This window comes from Schistocerca americana, chromosome 5 (assembly GCF_021461395.2).
Source record: "Schistocerca americana isolate TAMUIC-IGC-003095 chromosome 5, iqSchAmer2.1, whole genome shotgun sequence".
Lineage (NCBI taxonomy): Eukaryota > Metazoa > Arthropoda > Insecta > Orthoptera > Acrididae > Schistocerca > Schistocerca americana.
Genome location: NC_060123.1, coordinates 82,064,468 through 82,091,880, shown reverse-complemented (window position 1 = coordinate 82,091,880; position 27,413 = coordinate 82,064,468). Strand labels below are relative to the sequence as shown.

At 41.7% G+C, this 27,413-nt stretch overlaps 1 protein-coding gene across 1 annotated transcript in view; it reads right to left on the bottom strand.

Moving 5' to 3' along the window:
• The window catches only part of LOC124616214 (lachesin-like), a 954,519-nt gene that overhangs the window by 920,107 nt on the left and 6,999 nt on the right, over positions 1–27,413 (bottom strand). Inside the window, exon 2 of the mRNA XM_047144518.1 lies at positions 2,904–3,010. Coding sequence (XP_047000474.1) covers positions 2,904–3,010 — 107 coding nt within the window. The remainder of the gene's footprint in view (positions 1–2,903; positions 3,011–27,413) is intronic.

Here is a 27,413-nt window from a genome sequence, read left to right as displayed (position 1 = left end):
GTTCACCTCTACACTCCGTTCAGCGATGTGGAAGTTCATCGTTTAGGCACGACGAATACTTATACTTCGGGGAGGACGTACTCCATCTTATTGAGAGATGAAAATCTCGGAATCTGCAGTCGGTTGTGGGAACAACAACTACTACAACATATCAAAGTAAGAGGTACTTCTCACAGTCTTCCTACAGCAGAAAAACGGCCAAACAGCTCCGTTTGTGACACTTCACAGAAAACATCAACCTGCGGCGAATCTCGTTCATGAGATCCAATTTCATGAGGATTTTCAGTTTCTCACGCTCTTACAATGTGGAAGTTAACATTCCCAGATAAATAAAAGGTTGGTTCCTAGCTGAAATCTATCTTGGAGGCGAAATGGGCATCCTCAAGTGCGTCCTGCATTGTGATGCAAAAGTGAAGGTGCCGGCCATAATCATACGGTTGGAATTGATGCAGGAGATGCAGACGCTGCGCTTTGAAATGTAACCACCATACCAAAATCTTCCACAAAATTTCTTGCTGTACTCGCAGTTTGTGGCACGTGCAGCCAATTGATTTTTTTTGGACTTTGTGCGAAAATTTCTGTCGCCCTTTTCGCGGTTGCATCTGGTACATTTGATCGACTGATACTTTTCTGTTCATAGAGACAACCAGCGTACCTACATTGTTGATACCAATGCACAGTTCTCTGTTTACACGGTGTTTTTTCCCAAAGATCCGTCAAAATGCACACTGCGATGTTGTAACAGATAAACGTCAAGCAACAACTAAAACTCTCTTCGTGATTTGTCGCCCTTTCGTCAAGTCAGTGCACTCGTTACACCAGTTGCTGGGCAGAATGCAAAATCGGCGATTTTACGTTTCTGCTCAGCATCAATCATATTAGTAGTTGTAATATTGAGAGAAATAGAAATTTGAAAACGAATGGAGCCTTCATAGTAGTCCTCAATCAATATGAGAGTGCCGAAACACGTCATAGGACACGGCGGTAAGTAGAAGAAATAACGAGTTCAAGAAATCAGTAAAGTGTAGTGAAGACAAAAACGATATAGAGCATTTTGCGGTTCATATATTTATGTTACAGTAGGAAGTCTGCAACAGACAGCGGTTGCGACCTGCATCATCACAATACCACATTGCAAAAAAATTATATTTTGAACATATTTGCCTGAAATACACCGATTAGTTAGAGTATCTTAGAAGACCATATCAAACCCTTTAAAGAGAAAAAGTTATTGTTAGTGGCTCTAAGAGCTCGTAACTAACAGAACAGAGTACATTGTCCTCGACAGCGAGAGTTCAACAGTGGCAAGGGTATCGTCGGAAACAACCCAGGGGAGACCGGTAAAATAAAAGGAAATGCCGTGTGGCCAGGACCTCCCGTCTGGTAGACCGTTCACCTGGTGCAAGTCTTTCGAGTTGACGCCACTTCGGCAACTTGTGTGTAGAAGGAAGACTGGTAGGACGGCTATTATTTTCTCTATACTCGCATACAAATGATCTAGCGGACAGTGTGGGCAGGAACCTGTGGTTGATTGCTGATGATTCTGTAGAGCACGGGAAGGAGTCGTCGTTGAGTTGCTGTACGAAGATTTAGAGAAAATTGCTAGTCGGTGTAATAAATGGCAGCTAGCTCTAAGTGTGGCAAAAATGTAAGTTAATGCAGATGAGGAGGAAAAACAAAACTATAGCATTCTAGTACAACATTAGTAGTGTGCCGATTGAAACAGTGACGTCGGTTAACTATCTAGGCGTATCGTTTCAAAGTAATATGAATGGAATGAGCATATAAGGATTGTAGTAGAGAAGGCGACGGCTGACTCCGTTTTATTGGGAGAATTTTGGGAAAGAGTGGTTGATCTGCAAAGGTTACGCCATATAGAACACTAGTGCGACCCATTGTTGACTACTGTTCGGGTGTTTGGGGTCCGCACCAGATCGGGTTACAGGAAGACATCGATGACATTCGGATGCGGACTGCTAGATATATTAAGGGTAGGTTCGAACAACATGCAAGGGGAAGCTAGAGGAACTCAAATGGGAATTACTGTGGAGAGGGTGGCGTTCTTTTCGGAGAGTGCTATGGGCAAAGTTTAGAGAAATGTCATTCGAAGCTGACCTCATGACAATTCTACTGGAGCCGAAATATATTTCGCGTAAGGACTACGAAGGCCAGGTCGGAGACATTAGGGCTCATACAGAAGGATCTAAACACTCGCTTTTCCTCGCAGGATATGCGAGTATAACAGAAAAGAAAATGGCAATTGGTGGTATTGTGCACCCTTCGCCAACCACCGTAGGGTGGTTTGCCAAGTGTGTATGCAGATGTAGATGCTTGGAATTATATTTTAACTCCTAACACCGCAATGATGTTTGGTCAGGAGTTAAATGAGAATAAATTTTTCTCTTCACAAAGTCACGCAGTGGAGCTATGTTCGCATGTGTTAATTACTAGCTCGTCACTATCTACAAAACACCACAGCAAAGGTTTCCTATAGGAGTAGCTACAAACACATTGAGAAATATCTCTTCATAGGAGTAGGTGATTCCAAAGAATTACACCCGTACTGTACACCATCATTTGTACAAACAATAACGCAATAAGAAATATTCTCATTTCGTAGAAGACAGCACAGCAAAACCTTGTAACTGCGCTATTTATTTTTCACAGCTCACTGACAACAACAGAAGTCTCTCTCGGGAATCACTTGGCAATCATTCAAGAACTTACTGTTCGATACATCACTATGAGATGCCGAAAATACTGCACCCTATGGTAACAGTAATACTTGCTGCAAGTTACTCGACAGTTGATACTTGACAGTTCGGTATCAGTGTAAAGCTAATTGGAATTTAAAACCATTAGCAGAGATGGCTCTAGAAAAGAAACTATAATTTGGGACTGACCTTGTAGGTGCCGAGGTTCTTGACGGAGCACGCCAGCTTCACGTTTCGGCCCGCCGGCACTGTGATGTTCTCGATCTGCTCTGTGAACTCCGGGTCTTCCGTTGGCGCTGCAACAAAGGTATAGAGATTAGCATGCCGCAGATTTTACGTAAGGCTGAAAGACACTTAACGCCACTTACTCTCAGGTGACAAAATTCAAGGGATAGCGATACGCACATATACAGATGGTGGTAGCATCACGTACACGACGTATAGAAGGGCAGTGCATTGACGGAGCTGTCATTTTCACACAGCTGATTCATGCGAAAGGTTTTCCGACGTGATTATGTCCGCAAGACGAAAAATAACAGACCTTCAAGGCGGAGGGGTACACGCAGCTGGATGAATAGGACATTCCAATGCAGAAATCGTTTGACAATTCAGTATTCCGAGATTCACAGTTTCAAGAGTGTGCCGACTATACCAGATTTCCAGCATTACCTTCAACCACGAACAACTCAGTGACCATCGGTCTTCAGTTAACGACCGAGAGCAGCCGTGTTTGCGTATAGTTGTCAGTGCTAACAGATAAGCAACAATGCGTGAAATAACCACAGAAATCAAAATAGGACGTACGGCGAACGTATCCATTAGGACAATGCGGCGAAAGTTAGCGTTAATGGGCTACGGCAGAAGACGACAGACGCAAGTGACTTTGCTAACGGCACGACAAGGCCTGCAGCGCAACGACAAGGGATTGTGCCGGCTAGTCGTGGCTCAATAACGTTGTAGAATGTGTTTACATAGAGCGGACTGGGTCCTCTTGTGCAACTGAACCGATCACTGACTGGAAGTTGTTATGTTCGGCTACTTGGAGACGATTTGCAGCCATTCATGGTCGTTATGTTCCCAAATAGGTGAAAAGACGCCATGTCACCGAGCTACAATTGTTCCTGACTGGTTTGAGGAACACTCTGCGCGATCCGAGCGAATGATTTGGCGATTGAGATCGCCCGACATGAATCCCATGGAACATATATGGGACATGATCGAGAGGTCAGTTCGTTGAACAAAATCCGGGACGAACAACACTTTCACAGTTATGGACGAGTTGCTGCAATACGCCGCGACAAAGGATGTCCGCCACGATATTAGAAGGTACCTCATGACTTTCGTCACCTCAGTATATGTAAGACTAGTTTTACATTTTTAATAATATCTCCATCTACATGGGTACTCTGTAAATCACATTTAAGTTCCTGACACACGGTTCATCGATCCACCTTCACAATTCTCTGTTATTCCAATCTCGTACAGCGCGCGGAAAAAACGAACACCTATATCTTTCCGTACGAGCTCTGATTCCCCTTATTTTGTCGTGGTGATCGTCTTTCCCTATATAGGTCGGTGTCAAAAAAACCTTTTCACATTCGGAGGAGTAAGTTGGTGATTAGAATTTCGTGAGAAGATTCCGTCGCAACGAAAAACACCTTTCTTTTAATGATGTCCAGCCCAAACCCTGTATCATTTCTGTGACACTCTCTACCATATTTCACGATAATACAAAACGCGCTGCCCTTCTTTGAACTTCTCGATGTACTCCGTCAGTCCTATCTAGAAAGGATCCCACACCGCGCAGCGGTATTCTAAAAGAGGACGGACAAGCGTAGTTTAGGCAGTCTCCTTAGTAGATTGTTGCATTTTCTAAGTGTCCTGCCAATAAAGCGCAGTATTTGGGTAGACTCCCCCACAACGTTTTTCTCTGTGTTCCTTCCAATTTAAGTTGTTCGTAATTGTAATACCTAGGTTTATAGATGAATTTGCGGCGTTTAGATTAGACTGATTTATCGTGTAACCGTAGTTTAACGAATTCCTTGTAGCACTCATATGGATGACCTCACACTTTTCGTTATTTAGTGTCAACTGCCAATTTTCGCACCATTCAGATATCTTTTCTAAATCTTTTTGCAATTTGTTTTGATGTTCTTATGAGTTTATTAGTTGATAAACGACAGCATCGTCTGCAAACAACCTAAGACGGCTGCTCAGACTGTCTCCTAAATCGTTTATATAGATAAGAAACAGCAAATGGCCTATAACACGACCTCGGGGAACGCCAGAAATCATTTCTATTTTACTCGATGACTTTCCGTCAATTACTACGAACTGAGCCCTCTCTGACAGGAAGTCACAAATCCGGTCACATAACTGAGACGATATTCCATAAGCACGCAATTTTAACACAAGCCCGTTCTCTGGTAGTGTCAAAAGCCTTTCGGAAGTCCAGAAATACGGAATCGATCTAAAATAGGCAGTCAATAGCACTGGACACTTCACGTGAATAAAGAGCTAGTTGTGTTTCACGAGAACGATGTTTTCTAGACCCATGTTTACTGTCAGTCAATAGATAGTTTTCGTTGAGGTAATTCAAAATGTTTGAACACAATATATGTTCCAAAATCTCGCTGCATGCCGACGTTAACGATATGGACCTGTAATTTAGTGGATTACTCCTACTACCTTTATTGAATATTGGTGTGACCTGTGCAACTTTCCAGTCTGCGGGTACGGATCTGTCGTCGAGCGAACTGGAGTCAACAATCTGCGTAAAATTATCAAGTCCCATGAGTTTTACTGTATATGGTTGTACTGAATAAATGATGTTGGGTCAGCCCTTGAAAAGTGAAAGTTTTGTTATGTTGTAGTACTTTCTGTTCCCTTGTTTAATGGCAAGTTAACGCACCTCGTATCATCAAATCTTCGCTGTATATTGTGTCATATTCAGGTCAACGTAATTTATTTTTATTTTCATGTTAATGCTTGAATGTAAATTATATAACTGTGAGACAATGTCAATGAACGACCTATTAAATTGCTAACACTATAATTTTACGCCCTGTTTTACTGCTTCCTGTCATCGCCACACCGAATGTTATTACGCGGAATTTAAAATGCGCAGTGGATAATATGGATGCGTTAATAAGGGTGGAAGTAAGTAGTCGACAGCCGGCCGGTGTGACCGAGCGGTTCTAGGCGCTACAGTCTGGAACCGCGCTACCGCTAAGGTCGCAGGTTCGAATCCTGCCTCAGGAATGAATGTGTGTGATGTCCTTAGGTTAGTTAGGTTTAGGTAGTTCTCAGTTCTAGGGGACTGATGACCTCAGAAGTTAAGTCCCATAGTGCTCATAGCCATTTGCCAAAGTAGTCGACATTTAACACACGTATTGATAACAGAACGGTAGTTCGTACCTAACACCGACGTCATGCTTAAAGTTTTCTCTGAAGTTGATAAGACATCGATATAAGGATATATTAGAAGAAGTTGAGATTCTTAAGCACACAACGAGAAATCTATTGAGCAAGTCGAATTAAACGATTAAGGATTTGTTGAGGAATTAGTGATGTCCTCAAAGGGTTACTGATTTTCTGTTTCTTCAGTTGTTTCTCCCAATAATGCACACACAGTTCGCTACTTCATATTTTCTCATAATTTTTTTATATCTTAAATATACCTTTATTTCTACGATTCAGTTACAACTCTCCCTGGTCCCTGGAGATTTTATATTCATTAACCTGTTTCCTTTGTAAGGACTTCCCATTTTTTAAAAACATCTTGTCCTCTTACAGTTAGGTTTGTGACGTAGAATGTACAGCTAGAGATATTTTATTTATTGTTATGCATTTGTCTAGTGCTACTCTGAATTTAATACACAGCCGATCATTGTGTTATCTGAACGTTTGTTGGGTTATCGACCAATGTAAGATGTACATTATCACACAGTAATATTGTTAGATGTGCTTTCAGGATATGACCCATCACAGTACGATCGTATGTTCAACTGTGTAGGACGCTTCTGGTGGTTAATTTCGGTTACTATACGCTGGCAGACGACGTCTGATTTAAGTAGAATATCTGAGGCATATACGGCAATATTTCCCTTATCAGTATCCTGTTAAATGTTCACAACGTCGTACGTATCCTGTTGAAAGTCTACAACATCGTCTGCAGATGTAATGTGTGTATATGTTTGGCTGGCTTTCGTGTTATGATTCATTACCTGAATGTCTTTGACACTGCAGAGTCATTGCAGCTGGACTCCTTGTTTAAACGCAATCAGACCAGTGGCCGACACGTTAGGCAGACCAGCTTCTGCGCCGTCATTTGCTTTTGGTGACACCACAGTGTGCAAATACGTAAGTTAACAAACGTGACCACGTTTTCTCTTCACGACAATATGTGTTTTAAGATTTCTGACTAATGTAACATTTATTACGCGTGTTTGCTGTTATGATGAATGTCTTAATTTTGACGCAGGGAATGTTTTTAACAACGTTTCAGTTAATATTAAAATATTAGACTCAATACGGTCTTCTGACCGAAACTGGTCTCAACGATAAATAAAACATCCTTGCAGCATGAATTTTGTTTTTATTAATAATGTTCTTCATGTATGCAGAAGCTATTATGAGCTAAATTAGGAACCCGCTGCTCTTTAATTGTGTTCTAGAAAAAGTAAAAAAGAAATAAAAAATGACAATACAAAAAAAGCAAACGATTGAGGTAGTTGATTATGTTACAAAAGCGACAACCGACAAATAGACTGTTAGGGTTTGCGAATGACTTCTCTACATTTTCGAAGTCGATGGAAACAGTCTTCCAGGGAAATAGAATTGCATAAATCAGAAGATCAAAAATTAGGCTTGTAAATCTGCTTTCAGAAAACCAAATTTTTGGGAAACATTGAGACAGATCCTAACATAATAAAAACTAAATATGGGAAAACGAAGAGAACTAATAATTTCAGGTATCTAGGAGAAATATCAGAACATAACATTTCGGATAAAAAAGCCAAAAAAGCAAGAGTTAATTCGACTAAAACACCGTAAGACCTCACTTGGGATTTGTATGATAAGAAATCAATATCCATAAGCTTACACACTTCTCCACAGTAACTAGCCCAGAAACACTTTATGCTACAGAATGTTTAAGGCAGCGACAGAAGCACCAGATATTCTAGACAGAAAAAGAAAAAGAAAAATGTTGGGACTATTTAAAGATTTTCACCCGGAAAAGCACTGCTGAGATTCTCCCCATCCTATTTGCTACAGCGCACTGAAGTAATTCCAACTATCTAGGGCAGTGGTTCCCAACAGGTGGTCCGCAGACTTCCAGGGGTCCGCGAGCTATGCCAGAGGGGTCCGCAAGATGCTATTGGAATAAAAAAATAAATTAAATATATTTCGTATGATACTCAATTGCTACTTTTTTAAGGAGTCTATTATACTAAACACCCAGTTTTGAAGACAAAGATTTCGAGCAAAAATCAAAAATTTAACAATAAAAACGATGGCTGAATTGAAAAAGTTTTAAGCTCAATATTTTTTCAATAATAAATATGCCAATTTTTTTCTATGTACCAAAAATAGAAAACGTATAAAAAGACTTTTAATTTGGCTTTTTAGGTACTTGGTACTGTGATATGACAAGGCACCAATCATGTTTGATGAGGGGGTCCTCGAGAAAATTTTGTTATGAACCCCTGATCTAGAGCTTCTCCATTAAAACTGACTCGGATGCCTCCGTGACAGGGCCTACAATGACACAGTCATCTGATGGATACATACATCATAATCAAGCAGTTATTAGAAGTGAATCAACATTAATTATGAATTGACAAATGTGGTTTAAGTAGTTTTTCACTGTAGTAGGATCTTACATTATATGGATAAGATCACTTGGACATGTTTTAACAAAAACTTTAAATCGGGTTCCATCTAGCTAAGGACAGACGATATTCCAAAACGTTCATCAAACTATCGATTTATGCACAGCTCCAAGAGCAGAATAACAATTAATATTTTCGGAGAACTCTTTCATCTAATCTGAATATCAAATCACAAATCAGTAGCTCATGGGATCGGAGATTTTCAGATACTTCACAGTGAAACGAATTATTTATCAACTTACCTCGAATACAATCGTTAATATCAGAAACGAAAGAAACCGCATAGACAGTAGTTACTGGTGGCCTGATCCAGTGATATGTTTGTGGCTGCTGCAAAGTTTATTTCCATTTTGTTCTAACAAGGATTTCAAAATTCAATTCCCGCTTGCCCTTTGCTTCAGAATTTCCTGTTTGAACAACATCAAAGCTCTCATCTCTTGGTAAATACTGGATGAAGAATGTTGGCAAACTTCGGTGCAGAGGGAAGTTTTTTAAAGCTTCTCTCGTTCTCGTGGGGGGTTGACTTTGCTGGGTAAACTCACGGCAGTCTTTCTCTCTTAACCTCTGAATACAAATACGTTTATAATTTTAATTTTATAATCAGCTTCATTTTCGGTACCGTCCACTAACTAATGATAATGTTTACTTGCATCCTTTCACTTCACGGTCCTTTGAACGACAGTATAACGTAATATTCGACGTTATTTAAGGATTAATCGTTAATAAGATTAATAACGTGAAAGATAAATAATGCTGGAAAATTCCATTTGATTCTTGCTTGCTTCTGAAATTATATTCTACGAATTAAGCTTCAGGTCCTACTTGCAAGCAATTTGCAAACATGTCTGGTCACAGAAATAACGAAAGAACCCAGTTTTGCACATTCGTAAAAGATCGTTTTCCCAGAGTCAGTTTCTTAATTATTTCTAGTCAACAAATAACTTGCAAGCACTTTTTTTGTTATTCCGTAAGAAAATAAAAATATTTGGTATACGAATTTCACATCATGTATTATACCAACGATCATTACGGTAGTTGCTGTCTCTATGTAAATGAACTTCGCAAAAACGTCAGTTATCGTGACGGTGAATTCGTCGGACACTATTTGCGGTGAACACAAGTTGCGCGACAACAGCTCCAACTCCGACCCAGGACTGAAAGCTGTCAACTTACATTCTTTTTAAGACGGCCGTCACTCATATCCATGCCTGAGGCAGAATTCGAACTTGCGACCGTAGCAGCCGCGCGCTTCCGGACTGAAGCGCCTAGAACGAATCGACCACAACGGCCGTCTTCAAGATGGTGACACCATGTTTCGTCAACTGTGATAGTACGCCACAGAAAGCTCTAATCCTCCTCAGGATAACGTTGCAGATGTCTCAAAGACACGCCATTCTAGTATAGCGTTGTTCGGCGGTCAGTCGGCGGGGAATACATTGCGCACACTGAGTTTGAATAAGACACTACACCAGACTGTAATTTTTAAACTTTTAATTTCTCATACAGTTCCTCTTTTATAAGAAATTAACAATTTACCATACAAGAAGAAGTAGTGTAAAGTAATGGTAACGACTTTATTAACTCAAAAATGTAGTTATACGCAGTGCAAATACTCAAAAATGGTCGCCAAAACTGTTGGCACAGTATCCCATTGCGACACTAGTCGGGCGAATCCATCCTTGTAGAAGCTAGTAGGCTGCCGCCGTTCCATTCCTGGACCCAGGCACATACTTCGTCGTTCGTTGCGAATCGATGTCCGCGAATAGCTTGTTTTAGAGGTCCAAACACATGAAAGTCACACGGTCAAAGGTCGGGACTGTACGGGGGATGTTCCAGCGCTTCCCAACGAAAGTGCTGCAATGTCGCTTTCGCCGCATTGCCCGTGTGTGGGCGGGCATTATCATGCAGAAGGATAGCGCCATTGGACAACATGCCTCGGCGTTTCGACTTGATTGCTCGTCTGAGGTTCAGTAAAGCGGCTTGATAACGCTGGGCACTGATGGTGGTTCCACATTCCAGGAAATCGACAAGCAGTGGGCCCTTGTGTTCAAAAATGACCGTACCAGAACTGGTGTGCTCGGCCTCTGATTTCCTTGGCGGAATTGAGGTCGCATGTTTCCACTGCTTGCTCTGACACGTGATTTCTGGTTCAAAATGGTCAAAAATGCCTCTAAGCACCATGGGACGTAACATCTGAGGACATCAGTCCCCTAGACTTAGACCTACTTAAACCTAACTAACCTAAGGACATCACACATACCCATGCCCGAGGCAGAATTCGAACCTGCGACCGTAGCAGCCACGCGCTTCGGGACTGAAGCGCCTAGAGCGAATCGACCACAGCGACCGTCTTCAAAATGGTGACACCATGTTTCGTCAACAGTGACAACACGCCACAGATAGCCGTGTTCCTCCTCAGGATAACGTTGCAGATGACTCAACGACACGCCATTCTAGTATAGCGTTGTTCGGCGGTCAGTTATTGGGGAACCCATTGGGTATAGATTTTTCGAAAGTTCAAGTGATGATGCATTATGCGGTGACTACGCTAATACCCAGTAACCGATGGATCTCGTCCACGGTGATTCTGCGGTTGTCCAAGACTAAATCATTCACTTCTACAACCATTTTTCCGCTGTGATGACACGATGGGCCTGTCCAGGACGAGCATCGTCTTCCAGTGATTTGCGCCCCCCCCCCCCCCCCCCAAGGAATCGTTTACGTCACTCCACAACACTTGAACGACTCAGACTGTACTCACCGTGCACAGCCTTCGTCCGTCGTTACATTTCAGGGCCCCCAACTCCCTCCGCTGCCAAAAATCGAATCGCTCCTCGTTGTTCCTGCTTACTCGCCTGAATGTTCGGTACCGGACGATAACTTGTGTGTGACCACCTTCGTTCGGCGTGTAACCACACTGGCGATATTCAACATCAAACGGTGCGCACGCGTCACTCTCTCTAACAATAGATGGCGCCACCATACCAACAGTTACGTGGTGCCACCATACCAACAGTTACGTGGTGCCACCATACCAGCAGTTACGTGGTGCCACCTTACGTGTAAGGCAAAGGTAGACGCACTGATCAGATTTCATTTGAATGAACCTCATAACTTATATATAAATAGAGTTCATAGTGCAAAGCTAGTGTATTTTCTATATATATATATATATATTGGACTCCACTGTGACAAGAGATCCTACCAATCTTAATTTCATTTTATCTCCTTCCAGTTCAAATCACAGATTTAGCGAAAGACCAAAGAATTATACGTTCGTATGTTGCACATGTATGGATGAAGCATAGAGGGTGGGGATGTTGGGCTGACCGGAATTTCCCTTTTCTTTAAATACAGCTTTTCTGATCTTGACCGAGCGAGGTGGCGCAGTGGTTAGCACACTGGACTCGCATTCGGGAGGACGACGGTTCAATCCCGTCTCCGGCCATCCTGATTTAGGTTTTCCGTGATTTCCCTAAATCGCTTCAGGCAAATGCCGGGATGGTTCCTTTGAAAGGGCACGGCCGATTTCCTTCCCCATCCTTCCCTCACCCGAGCTAGCGCTCCGTCTCTAATGACCTCGTTGTCGACGGGACGTTAAACACTAATCTCCTCCTCCTCCTCTGATCTTGAAGAGCGGACTTTTACATCATGTAACATCTAACGTCTCACATGAGACGTTATTTACTAATGGTCTAGGACAGCCTGAAAGAAATTTGCCAAGTTATTTGTTGGATATTCTCATTCTTTCAGTCGCTGATACGCTTCCAGTGAAGACTAGCTCTCATAATTTTCAATGCGATAGGGTCCGCAGCTGCGATGAGTATTTTGAATGATTTCTTGAAGCCTTCAGCTGCCATTCTCTTTATTTTCTGTTCTGTTGTACAATTTCAACCTTAGGCCATTTTCAAGTATTTTATGGATGAATTTTTAGTAACAGATTATGTCATATACGTCGTTGCTCCTATGACGTCATGTTATGCTCATAAATTGATAAGTAACGTGCCCCTAAAATAGCGTGAACTCCTCGAACTAATTTTTGAGCGTAACATGATGTTACAGGAGCAATGACATATATGACATAATGTTACTAAAACATCATCCATAAAATACTTGAAAATGCCCTAAGGCAGAAATTGTACTATCGTACAGAAAATAAAGAGAATGGCAACTGAAGGTTCCAGAAATCATTCAAAAAAGACGAGACCCCAGAGGTCTTTTTATTCCTAGCCTGCGCTTCACACCGTGTCTACTTTACTACATCCATCTTCTGTTCCGCCCCTTCCAATTAGTCGGATGTTCAGCGTCAAGATGCACAACACCATTGGCTGATTCGACTAGTAAAAGGTGTTCTAAAACTCATCTTCGTTTCCATGTAATTAGCCATTGTCCGCAGCTAGTGGTCCTGCGGTAGCGTTATCGCTTCCCACGCCCAGGTTCCCGGGTTCGATTCCCGGCGGGGTCAGGGATTTTCTCTGCCTCGTGATGAATGGGTGTTGTGTGTAGTCCTTAGGTTAGTTAGGTTTACGTAGTTCTAAGTTCTAGGGGACTGATGACAATAGATGTTAAGTCCCATATTGTTCAGAGCCATTTTTTAATTAGCCACTATCGTCTGCACGACGCATCATTTTCATGCGGTCAGTAACTATTATTCACCTGTCGTAGACATCTCGGAGTTGTTTCGTTGTTTTTCCATTGTACAGGTTCAGTAACAGTTTCTTCGACGTCCAAATAAGGTATCCTGTAGACTTTCATCTTCTTACTTCTCCACGCAATGGTACATAATCCTTGTTGATATATTTTAAGCACGTGATATGTGACTACCAATTGCGTACCATCCCTCGAGTGACTTTGGAAATTTGCGGGAAGGTCTTATGGCACCCAACTGCGGAGGTCATCAGTCCCTAAGCTTACGCACTACTTAATATAACTTAAACTAATTTACGCTAAAGACGACACACACACACCCCTGCCCAAGGGGGGACTCGAACCTCCGACGGGCGAAGCCGCGCAGACCGTGACAAGACCCCTAAGACCGCTCGGATACCTCGCGCGGCCCGAGTGATTTTACTAACTCTCCACGTACATTACCAGTATCTGGAGCTTCATAGTTTCTCAGCCCTTTTTAAGCTCTGTCCAATTATCCTCCCAGTAATTGTTGATTAAGTTTGTCTTTGACGACCACATTCCTTTTTTTCAGAACATTTTCGCCCAAATCTGTTGAACCACACAGTTCCACTGTATAAATCTTCCACTCTTGTCGTATTGGTCTTTATTATCATTCAGCCTTCTTTGTCTTGTAATCTAGATAAACGCGTTATATCTAGTGCCGCAGGTAATGAGGATAATGAACAGGGGTATTACATCAGTAATGTGTGGATACGTGGAGAATTTGAGGTTGACAGGAGGCGTGCTAGGGTAGTCTGGGCATCTGCAATCACTACTGTGTTCAAATGGCGTAGTGGTCTGTCTAGTAAGCAAGAGACCCGGGTTTGAAATCCGGTCTGACACAAGTTTTGAGCTTTTCCTATTGATATAAATCAATGCCCACTACCAGTTAAAGTCTTTAATTCCTTTGTGCTTTGAAACCCATAGTGGTTCTTTTAAACTGCCATGTTCGTTCTGTACAGCCTTTTCTGATCTTTCATCAATATCGTACTACTTATTTTGAAGTAATTCTTCCTAGTTACTTGAAAGTAGCTTAAACATTTTATTTCTTTCTCTTACCTGATTCTTTTTTACACAAAGTCTAGTTAACAGCCGTTATCACAAAAAGATGTAGGACCGACTATAGGTGTGTCTCCTTCTTATAGGATGCTTGGAAAAAATGTATTCGGTCTACCGGACTCTATGTTAGCGTTGTTGTACTACACTGAAGTGATAAGAATTCTGTAAGCTTGAAAGATGGTACAAGTACTTGAATAAATACTTTGTCAGAAATACTTTATTTGTGTATTATAAGCCGGCCCATGTGGCCGAGCGGATCTAGGCGCTTCAGCCAAACTTAATAAGAGGTACGGAGTTCAACATTATCCAGTAGGGCTAAGATAATATTAACATTTTATTTGCCAGAAGGCTTTCGATTCACCGTATCCGCCTTTCGGAGAGTGAAGCATACATAACAATAAGGTTAGCATATTTTAATGCACAAAAATTGGAGGAATTTAGATAATGCGATTTATTTAATTTATTTCACATATTTTTCATTTCCTTAGACCTCTCTTAGAATTTGTTTTTACAGATAATTGTGTCATAGCACTGAACACATGTCACATTTTTGATGTTGTACATTGCAACAGCGAGTTTATTCCGCTCATTTTCCGCTGAGCATTTACGAGGTTTAATATTCTCTCTACGCCTGCATTACGAGCAGGTATGGCAAAATAGTTCTGTACTACCACTCATGCATTGGGGCCATACCTCAGCAAAACGTTTCCCCTCAAAATTCTCAGAGTTAATCATGTAGTAAGTCTTAAAGCACTTATTTCAGCAAAGAATTAAGATTCATCATTAACAGCATGAACACCTCTTAAAAATAAATTAGATTTTTCCTCTCTTTGCCTCTCTGGCTCTTTTTCCGGGGTTAATCACTTAAATACAGACATATCAGTGTATTGGGCTGCCCATTTGTAACTAACAGTATAAAAAGCGTACATTTCACTTTCAAAGCTTAAATAAATTTCCGTCATAAGATTTAGTAATGATATCTTTTACTTTCCAAGGGACAAAATGATGCTCGCCAGGTTTCGAGAGGGTGCGTTTCTGGAAGGGGTATCGATTATATTGCTTTCCCCTACTTACACCTCCCGAGGAGATCACGAACGTAAAATTAGAGAGATTCGAGCGCGCACGGAGGCTTTCAGACAGTCGTTTTTCCCGCGAACCATACGCGACTGGAACAGAAAAGGGAGGTAATGACAGTGGCACGTAAAGTGCCCTCCGCCACACACCGTTGGGTGGCTTGCGGAGTACAAATGTAGATGTAGATGGTTAACGTGGTGTGTCTTTTGTTTACCGCGTCTTCACAAAACCGAAGATAAAAGAAAGAGTAAAGCGATACGATGTCCTAAACTTTAAGCAGAGTTCAGCAAAGACCCGACGGAAAGCAAATAAATCATAGCACAATAGAATTACAAAACAACTGCTAAAAATACGATAAACTTACTGAATGACTGTTGCCAGATCCAGGACTGAAAATAAATTGAAGTGATATAGCAGTAAAATATTGTTATTGCATAATAAAATACGGTTGGTGCTGCAAAATATTTCAAAACTGTGTGAGGGGTGGCTCCCAGCAAAAGCCGGTAATACGTTAGCCCTACATTAGAGTGCGTGTATGGTTGTCACTGGTGCAAGGAGGCTGACTGCTGCGCGATGCAAACTTCCACTTCACGTCCCCTCCTCGACCCTCCTCCCTCTTTATGAGATCAACACTATTTTACAGTGAGATGAAAGACAAATATTTGAATAATTCTCTTCGTTAAGGTAAATTTTAAAAATGCAACGACACAGAGTATCTGGGAGTAGGCATTACGAGTGATTTAAAATGGAATGACCATATAAAATTAATCGTCGGTAAAGCAGATGCCAGACAGATTCGTTCGAAGTATCCTAAGGAAATGCAATCCGAAAACAAAGGAAGTAGGTTACAGTACACTTGTTCGCCCACTGCTTGAATACTGCTCACTGGTGTGGGATCCGTACCAGACAGGATTGGTAGAAGAGATAGACAAGATCCAACGGAGAGCAGCGCGCTTCGTTACAGGTTCATTTAGTAATCGCGAAAGCGTCACGGAGATTATAGATAAACTCCAGGGGAAGACTATGCAAGAGAGACGCTCAGTAGCTCGGTGCGGGCTTTTGTTGAAGTTTAGAGAACATACCTTCACCGAGGAGTCAAGCAATATATTACTCCCTCCTACGTTTATCTCGCGAAGAGACGATGAGGATAAAATCAGAGAGATTAGAGCCCACACAGAGACATACCCACAATCATTCTTTCCACGAACAATACGAGACTGGAATGGAAGGGAGAACCGATAGAGGTACTCAAGGTACCCTCCGCCACACACAGTCAGGTGGCTTGCGGAGTATGAATGTAGATGTGGACGTAGAGTATAGGGTAGGACTGCTTGCGCAATAATGCGATATCTATTTCTCTATTATATTACCAATCAATGCGAAGTTGTAACAAAAAGAACAAAATAAATGGCTCTGAGCACTATGGGACTTAACTTCTAAGGTCATCAGTCCCCTAGAACTTAGAACTACTTAAACCTAACTAACCTAAGGACATCACACACATCAATGCCCGAGGCAGGATTCGAACCTGCGACCGTAGCGGTCACGCGGTTCCAGACTGTAGCGCCTTTAACCGCTTGGCCACACCGGCCGGCAACAAAAAGAACAGCAAACTAAAAACGTACTACTTAGATTTTCGTTGCGTTGCCTCACTTAGCACTTAACGCAGCTCCATCTATTTGTTCGCAGAGATGGGTGTCATCGAAATGTTGGCCAATACCGTAAATTCGAATTTTCTCATAACTTCCTTTCACTTATTTCAGCCCCTTTCTCCTTATAGCGCTGTCTAATTCTATCCTTTCCTCCTTCTTCTTCTTCTTCTTCTTCTTCTTCTACTTCTTCACCTTCCCTCTTAGCCCAACCTCTTCCCTTTTTCTACATTTTTCACATTTTTCACCTGCCAGAAAAGTTCACCTCCGCGGAAATAGCGCCCCGGGCACGCGTTCCTGTTAATTAGAGCACGAGATTATTACAGCGCGAATTTTTCTGTCCTCACGGCTTCTATAATAGCTTTTTAATGTTTTGTCTTAAATTCTCGGTGGAACTATGTTTCATTCAGGATTCTAAACGGATATGGTATCGGATTTCCACCACCTCTATGGATGCTACCAGTTCACGTCATAGCACTACTATAGACTCCAAACTCACGTAATATGCAATTAGCAGTGCACGAGATACGTAAAGCTTGTTCTGTAGCCATCACTTCAAGCTAAGCAGGGGACAGAAAAACGATCTGCGAGACGCGCAATAAGGACAGGAATCACACTTTACGCCTAACTCCTCGCCGGGAACTACTACGCTTTCATTGCCGGCCCCTCGCTTAGCGCTCTGACTGTTTGGGTAAGCACGCCGAGCGTTACCTGCGAGCTCCCCTCTCCCCGCACTCGCTGCTGGCTCCGTGGGGCCGCCGACCCGGAATGGCTTTGTTTACGGCGACAGCGGGTGTCCAGACGGAGCGCAACTTCGCCGACGTAAACCGCTCGGTCCGGGCGAGGCGAGGCAGAAGCCGCCGCAGGCCCCTTCCCCCAACCACACTACCTTTTTCTGTTTTTCCGTTCCCTTTTTTACTGCCGTGTTTCTGTCGCTGTCCCCCTCCCACTCCCTCTCACAAACGCGCCTTCTCTCCGTACCCGTGCCGCCAACCGGGCCGGACAGGACATCTACATCGGCAAATCTGATTAGTCGAAATGCGCTCACACGCGCATCCCCGCGCCGTGAAAACTTTTACGGTCCACCCTCGGACGAAAAGTAGAAGCGTCCGGTAGTGCTACTCGGAAGTATATTACGATCCGCTGGAACAACATTCCGCATTCTCCTTCTCTGACAAATTATATTGTAGTAAGAAGCTAACCTCAATAATTAGTTCGGTTATTAATGTTTTCACTGGCTTTTTTACTATCTCCAGCTCATCTGAGTGGTCTGACATTAAAACTTGTCCGGACACTGAGCATCTTTGCACAATTACGGTGTCAGTTCGATATATGTGAAATTTCGTGGAAATGCTAATCACGTACCGAGTATTAAATCTTTATACTGTCGCTCCGTCCAGAATAGACGAGCATCATCATCGGTAATGAGAAGTGACGGCAGCGTACATGAATACACTATTGTGCTCATTGTGACGTAGAAGAAAACAGACCCGAATGTCATCATGATCAGTTTCTTGCCATGTCTAAAACACGTCAGATTCGCCAGCATCCTGACGTGACGTCACGAAAGTTGTTACCAGTTCGCATAAAGAGTCGTGATAATACACATTTGTGCCTGTGGAGCGTACACTGGATTAGAGCGCAACGGGACGATTATTTTCATTGCCAGAGTGACTATGGAAGTGAAGCAGTTAATCACTTAATGAGCCAAGAATGAATCTATTACGTCATTTTACCCTAAGAGTAGTAAGAATATTTATTCTAATTAAGCCGCAGAGAAGATCGACCTCCAATATGAAATTGCTCGTCGAGGTGAATTGAATGAGCTACTCACAAGTTTATTTATGCTCTTAGTTAGCCAATGAGTTGCGTCTGAATCGAATTATTTAGTTAGCCAATGAGTTGCGTCTGAATCTAATAATTAATTACAGTCAGCACAACTAATTACACAAACCAGCTAAACAGACAGCAGAGCAGCGTTTGTTGGAAAATGTAAGCACACATTATGACTAAGAATTAGACTGTACGTTTTCTGTGTTTAACTCCCACTTTTTAAAAATTAATTTCATTTTTCCGTAGTTTCCTCCGTAACTTGAATTTCATCAGAGTTGAATAAATTTTGATGACAACAGTGGAAAGAGCAGCTCATTTCCTATATGACTGATGTGCCACTTCTATATACAACAGGTGTGAGTAAAGTAATGAGACAAATTTTTTATCTACCAAACTTTTTTTTTTCAGGCAATAATATAGCCCCTTCAAGTAATTCCAATCGTCATCTGTACAACCGGCGGAGTCGTTGTCGCCAGTCTTGGTAGCAGATCTGAAAAGTTTCTTCAACTGGTAGGGCCTTTAACATGTCTTTACATTCTTTTGAGTGTTCTCCATAGTTCCAAAATAACGTAGAATTAAAACATTTCTGAATTTCGGGGAAAGAAAAAGACCCAAGGACTCAGACAAGGTGAACTGCGTGGATCTGGAGAACGGGACTGTCCTTGAGGTCAAAAGGCTATCTTTGTAAATCACTTGGTTGTCAATTTGTCCTGGAGGAACAATCTCACAAGAGCACGCACACACTAGACGATTTCGTCGGTTTTCGACGCTGAAAGTTTCCGTGAGTGGGATGCAACTTCAACGTGTCCTCTGCCTTCCAGAATGTTTGTGCCAGTGAAAAATTTGTGCTCTTGATGAGGAATGCTCCCTATAGCCCTTTTTCTACTTTTCAAAGGTCACACTCGCGGATTCTCCCAGTTCAACTCGAAACTTGATTGCACAGCGTTGCTCTAAATTCCGCTGTTCCATTTTTGTAACACACGACAAAAATCTAACTTCACTGAAGGTACTATCAAAAATCACGTGATGGTTGTACGGAGCTGAAAGTCGGACTCAGCATCTGGAAGATAAGAATACATGGGGCTACACAATTAGAACAACACAGTGTTGCAGGTCCGTGAACACTTGGACCACATTTCACTCCGCTGTGAGATGCGCATTTAATTCCGGTTGGGCAGCGCGGGTTTAGGGAATTTTGCGTCTGTGGACACTCGGACTTATTTCGCTGTGAGTCGGTAGGTCCTGAGTTTTTATTGGGTGTAGCTGGTCTGGACTTCGAATTATTCTCCAGTGAGTTAGCACTTTGTCTCTTGCACGGATTTTGGAAATTTGTTGTAAGGTCTTATGGGACCAAACTGCTGAGGTCATCGGTCCCTAAGCCTGCTCAATACTTAAACTAACTTATGCTAAGGACACCACACATACCCATTCCCGAGGGAGGATTCGAACCTCCGACATGGGGAGCCACACGGGCCGTGACAAGATGCCTCAGAACTCGTGGCTACCCCACGCGGCCCTCTTGCACGGCTACAAGCCGATATAGGCAGTATTTCCTTAAATTTGTAGTTTTCTACAAACATGTAAATGGGGTTAAAGTCATATTTAGGTCAAAATAACAATACCTGTTAGATCTTCAGCAGTCCGCTGTTGTGTAGCGTGTTTATCATAGAAGTGCCGTCCGCCCCCGGTAGCTGAATGACCATCGTGACGGATTGTCAGTCCTCTGGGCCCGGGTTCGATTCCCGGCTGGGTTGGGGAATTTTCTCCGCCCAGGCACTGGGTGTTGTGCAGTCCTCATCATCTTCCTATCATCCTCATTGCCTACAGTTCGCCGAAGTGGCGTCAGATTGAAAGACCGGCACCCGGCGAACGGTCTGCCCGGCAAGGGGCCCTAGCCAGACGATTAAATTAAAAAAAAAATTAAGTGCAGCTACTCACGGAGGTCCAGTGTGGGCTGTAACTATACTATTTATACTATGGCAGCGAAAGTTGGTAGATATGCTAATGGGATAATGCGGAACCGACCTACGCTGGAAAAATAATTAGATCCAATTTTGGCCGCCAGGTGCAAATCTGGCGTTGCACAGCATCTCGTCGATGTCTCCGGTGCTCCCATTGAACAATGTGTGTAAGAGGCGGTTAATAATAAAGCCAAAAATCGGCATTTTCGCTGGTTTGAGCTGTTCTGTCCTAGTCCCGTTCCTGATCCATTACATATGGAAACATTTTAGTACGTCTTTCTTGCAGTTAGAGCGCCATATTTGCCCCTGGTGACGAAAATTGGAACTAATTGTTCCCAATGTAAATCAGTTCCGCCTCAACGCATTGGAATATCTACCATACGATAATTACAGCCCACTCTGTACCTCTGCGAGTTGTTATACTTTAACTATAACAACCAGCTATTTTGGGAGTCAGTTAATAAATATTTAAAAAATTTTATATTTAATCTCAATGTTTGATAATCCCATTCACACACCATATCCATAAATCCTGCCCAACAGGTGTCTTTCCTGATTATACACATCACTGGGAATTAATTTTAAATTTATGGCGGAGGACAGACAGCTACAGGACGACTGCCGCTATGACGCAGAGGCAAGACCAAGATATTATCCAGGTGCGGCACTGATGCGTATTTAGTGTATTAACAAACACATGTTTTCTCAGCTTTTGAAGAATGCTGGCTGGAGATGGTATGGAATTATAATCTCCTTTTCGCTCTCCAAATATATTTTATGAATGGCTAGTCAAAGAGGCCAGGCTAGTAAGTCAAGGATCCTTACAATCCTCCAGACATTTACAGTTTAACCTGCAGTTTTTCGCCTTGCATTGTCCTGCTGCAGCATGCCATTTTCTTGGGCTTGAAATGTGCGGCAACGAGGATTACCATTGTCGCTACATACTGGTGATCGTTCAGTCTCCCTTCAATAATTACATCTACATACATTCTCCGGAAGTCATCGTCCTTTTCCGTTCCTCTACCAAATGCAAGGTAAAAAGAATGTCTGTGTACCTCCGTATGAGCCATAAGTTCTCGTACCTTATCGTCATGGTCCTAACGCGAAATGTGTGTTGGTGGCAGTAGGGTCGTTCTGGAGTCACATTCAGATTTCCGTCCTCCTAATTTTCTCAGTAGGATTCCTCGAAATGACGTTGCCTTTCTTCCAGGAACTCCCATCCGACACCCCGAGCCATCTCTGTAATACTTTCGTGTTGCTCTAACCTGTCAGTAACAAATCTAGCAGCCCGCCTCTGAATTGGTTCGATGTCTTCCTATAATCTGACCCAGTGCAGATGCCCCAAAACGTAGGCAGTATTCAAAAATAAGTCGAACTAGCATCCTATATGCAGTCTCCGTTACAGATGCATCATACGTTCTTAAAATTCTCCCAGTAAACAGAAGACGACCATTCGCTTCCCTTATTACAATCCTCAAATGCTCGTTCCATTTCATATCACACTGCAACGTCACGCCTTTTGTTACAGGTTCATTTGTTCCTGTAGTATTTCATATTCAAATACGTAGTCAGATAGCTTATCCAAGTATTAGTTTTAAGTTTATCATGCAATGATCTGTTGAGGGCTTAAATGACAGTGAAACTGACACTCGTACAAAGCGCACACATTGTTATGCAGGTTAGATTTCGATTACTGATAGTTCACGTTGCATATATGTTACTTATTGGTTCCATGTACGTTGCACTTTTCGCAAGCGGGGATTCATCGACAGCACGCTTTGGTTGTAAATGATCTTTTGATTGATAACACAATATATTGAAACGACTAAATTGCAAATCCTTCCAAAGTAAACATTAAGAAATTGAAAATTGTCATCAAAGAAATCGCATAGAGTCACAGTTGTGATAATCATTTCTCTGCCACTACAGTTAACCACTCATACGATCGTCGTTTCATACGAAGCGTACGATTTTATGATTTTTCCTTGCCTACATTGTTTTTGGCTTAGTCTCCCTTTACGATCTTTAAATATATTGCTTCTTTTCTCGACGACCGGGTTCCAACAGTTGGAAAACTTCATTGTTACACCGAGACACCGACCACGTCCATCTTTCTATATGCTCATGCAACGTCAGTAGAAATTTCTTCTACTGACATCCACACGTAGGTCGTTTCAACTTAGGATTTAGTTACAGAGAGTAACACAATTTGCGCAGCTTCCAATTACTGACGAGCATTGCTATAGACAATAACTGAATTAGCTTCGAGCAACTCAAGTCGAATTTTGTGAATTTTTTACACTATATTTTGCTTGAAGACACGCTAATTAAGTTATGAGACACTAGTCCACGTTACAAATCTGTCAATCATCTCTTATTTTTCACAGTAGTGTTCACCGTAATTTATTTGCTTGGAATTTCAGTTGCGGCGCAAAGTTGTAACCCGCCTGTCATCGAACGTGATAACATACGTTTCAGTAATATCTCGTCTCCGTTCAATAACCAACCAATGGGTTATGTAGAATTTCTTTTCGTGTTGAACTCACACGTCAAACTTCGGAATATTGGTCTCTAAACCAACGCCTTTTGTCTCGTGCACCTCACGACGACAAAGTCGAATGTCTTCCATCTTCATGTCCAGAACACTATTCAGTAGTCTACTATCAACTAACTGATTTATTCAGCTATAGCAATAACTTTTACCATTCTAGTTCTGAATATCAGTGTACGACCTTCGATGTTGAACAACCACAATATGTATCAGCCACGCCGGCCCCGTCGAAGATTGCATTACTTAAGAATCATTAAAACTATGGGTAAAAAAAAACACACACACACACACTTATTCTTAAAGCCTTCAATTGCAACTTACGACATTTTCACTTTTATTGTTTCAGTCCGAACACAGTGTTTCCAACCCACAAATCATTAATATTATGATCTTCATACGTTCGAAAGAGACGTCATCAAGCTTTTGATCAGAAGCATCAACTTTTTCACTTTTAATTTTTTTTCCACAATGCAGGACGTTTGCGATACCAACTGCTGAATTTCTTTATGAGTAATAAAGACTGATCTCTTACAGTACAGTATTAATTCAGCTGTGTTTTTTTGTTTATTTTCTACCGATTTTCAAGCAGTTATGGCTTCACGTTCAGGTTATATGACTTCGTGATCTATGTGACACGCCACCTCAAGTACATCCGGATAAGTACTTTACCATCGTCTTGAACCTTATGGTTACTTCACAATAGGATGCTGGAGTATATTATCTCGAAGAACTTTCCATGATATATAAATCGATCACAAAGCCGTACTGCTAAACTTGAAACTACAGTTCCTTGTAAATAGTTACAAAATACATTAAAGCCATAAACGGAGCTGATTGGAATCTATATTGTTTGACAATTGCTTTTACTCTCCATAATGAAAAAAATTCTAGATAACTGGCTTACCAGAGGCTGCAAATGTGGTAATAATTTTCCAATTTTCCACTAGGGTTACAAGCTTCCCAAAAAACATTGTAGTTCTCCATCAACAGCTGTTAATAAGTAGTTCTTTATTACGTTGGATTTCAGATATCTTGTATACCAAGGGGTAGTATTAAATAGCCCAAAATGCATCATAAGTCATCAGTTTCATTACTTTGACTGTCGTGCTTGTATTTCCAGTGACTTATAATAGGTTAGGTGCCATTTAACATCACTGGTTTTTCATCGTCTTGTAAGCTGTGGTAAATGTCTTTAATGGATATGCCACATTTTTCAATGTGATTTTCCGTGAGCGTATACACCTGATATCATTATAATGCTGTTTTAAAAAAATACATTTCATGTGTTCTCTCACTTGATATACAGGATTCCTGAACCGATTGTACTTGTTGTTGTTGTGGTCTTCAGCCCTGAGACTGGTTTGATGCAGCTCTCCAGGCTACTCTATCCTGTGCAAGGTTCTTCATCTCCCAGTACCTACTGCAACCTACATCCTTCTGAATCTGCTTAGTGTATTCATCTCTTGGCCTCCCTCTACGATTTTTACCCTCCACACTGCCCTCCAGTCCTAAATTGGTGATGCTTTGATGCCTCAGAACATGTCCTACCAACCGATCCCTTCTTCTGGTCAAGTTGTGCCACAAACTTCTCTTCTCCCCAATGCTATTCAATACTTCCCATTAGTTATGTGATCTACCCATTTAATCTTCAGCATTCTTCTGTAGCACCACATTTCGAAAGCTCTATTCTCTTCTTGTCCAAACTATTTATCGTCCATGTTTCACTTCCATACAGGGCTACATTCCATACAAATACTTTCAGAAAAGTCTTCCTGACACTTAAATCTATACTCGATGTTAACAAATTTCTCTTCTTCAGAAACGCTTTCCTTGCCATTGCCATCTACATTTTATATCCTCTCTACTTTGACCATAATCAGTTATATTGCTCCCCCAAATAGCAAAACTCCTTTACTACTTTAAGTGTCTCATTTCCTAATCTAATTCCCTCAGCATCACACGACTTAATTCTACTACATTCCATTATCCTCGTTTTACTTTTGTTGATGTTCATTTTATATACTCCTCTCAAGACACTGTCCATTTCATTCAACTGCTCTTCCAAGTCCTTTGCTGTCTCTGACAGAATTTCAATGTCATCGGCGAACCTCAAAGTTTTTATTTCTTCTCCACGGATTTTAATACCTACTCCGAATTTTTCTTTTGTTTCCTTTACTGCTTGCTCAATATACCGATTGAATAACATCGGGGAGAGGCTACAACCCTGTCTTACTCCCTTCCCAACCACTGCTTCCCTTTCATGCCCCTCGACTCTTATAACTGCTATCTGGTTTCTGTACAAATTGTAAATAGCCTTCCGCTCCCTGTATTCTACCCCTGCCACTTTTAGAATTTGAAAGAGAGTATTCCAGTCAACATTGTCAAAAGCTTTCTCTAAGTCTACAAATGCTAGAAACGTAGGTTTGCCTTTCCTTAATCTTTCTTCTAAGATAAGTCGTAAGGTCAGTATTGCATCACGTGTTCCAGTATTTCTACGAAATCCAAACTGATCTTCCCCGAGGTCGGCTTCTACTAGTTTTTCCATTCGTCTGTAAAGAATTCGTGTTAGTATTTTGCAGCTGTGGCTTATTAAACTGATTGTTCGGTAATTTTCACATCTGTCAACACCCGCTTTCTTTGGGATTTGGAATTATTATATTCTTCTTGAAGTCTGAGGGTATTTCGCCTGTTTCATACATCTTGCTCACGAGATGGTACAGTTTTGTCAGGACTGGCTCTCCCAAGGCCGTCAGTAGTTCCAATGGAATGTTGTCTACTCCCGGGGCCTTGTTTCGACTCAGGTCTTTTAGTGCTCTGTGAAACTCTTCACGCAGTATCGTATCACCCATTTCACCTTCATCTACACTCTCTTCCATTTCCATAATATTGTCCTCAAGTACATCGCCCTTGTGTAGATCCTCTATATACTCCTTCCACCTTTCTGCTTTCCCTTCTTAGCTTAGAACTGGGTTTCCATCTGAGCTCTTGATGTTCATACAAGTGGTTCTCTTGTCTCCAAAGGTCTCGTTAATTTTCCTGTAGGCAGTATCTATCTTACCCCTAGTGAGATAAGCCTCTACATCCTTACATTTGTCCTCTAGCCATCCCTGTTTAGCCATTTTGCACTTCCTGTCGATCTCATTTTTGAGACGTTAGTATTCCTTTTTGCCTGCTTCATTTATTGCATTTTTATATTTTCTCCTTTCATCAATTAAATTCAATATTTCTTGTGTTACCCAAGGATTTCTACTAGCCCTCGTCTTTTTACCTACTTTAGCCTCTGCTGCCTTCACTACTTCATCCCTCAAAGCTGCCCATTCTTCTTCTACTGTACTTCGTTCCCCCATTCCTGTCAATTGTTCCCTTATGCTCTCCCTGAAACTCTGTACAACCTCTGGTTCTTTCAGTTTATCCAGGTCCCATCTCCTTAAATTCCCACCTTTTTGCAGTTTCTTCAGTTTTAATCTACAGGTCATAACCAATACAGTAGATTGTGGTCAGAGTCCACATCTGCCCCTGGAAATGTCTTCCAATTTTAAACCTGGTTCCTAAATCTCTGTCTTACCATTATATAATATATCTGAAACCTGTCAGTAACTCCAGGGTTCTTCCATGTATGCAACCTTCTTTCATGATTCTTAAACCAAGTGTAAGCTATGATTAAGTTGTGCTGTGTGCAAAATTCTACCAGGCGGCTTCCTCTTTCATTTCTTCCCCCCAATCCATATCCACCTACTAAGTTTCCTTCTCTCCCTTTTCCTACACTCGAATTCCAGTCACCCATGACTATTAAATTTTAATCTCCCTTCACTATCTGAATAATTTCTTTTATTTCATCATACATTTCTTCAATTTCTTCGTCATCTGCAGAGCTAGTTGGCATATAAACTTGTACTACTGTAGTAGGTGTGGGCTTCGTATCTATCTTGACCACAATAATGCGTTCACTATGCTGTTTGTAGTAGCTTACCCGCATTCCTAGTTTCCTATTCATTATTAAACCTACTCCT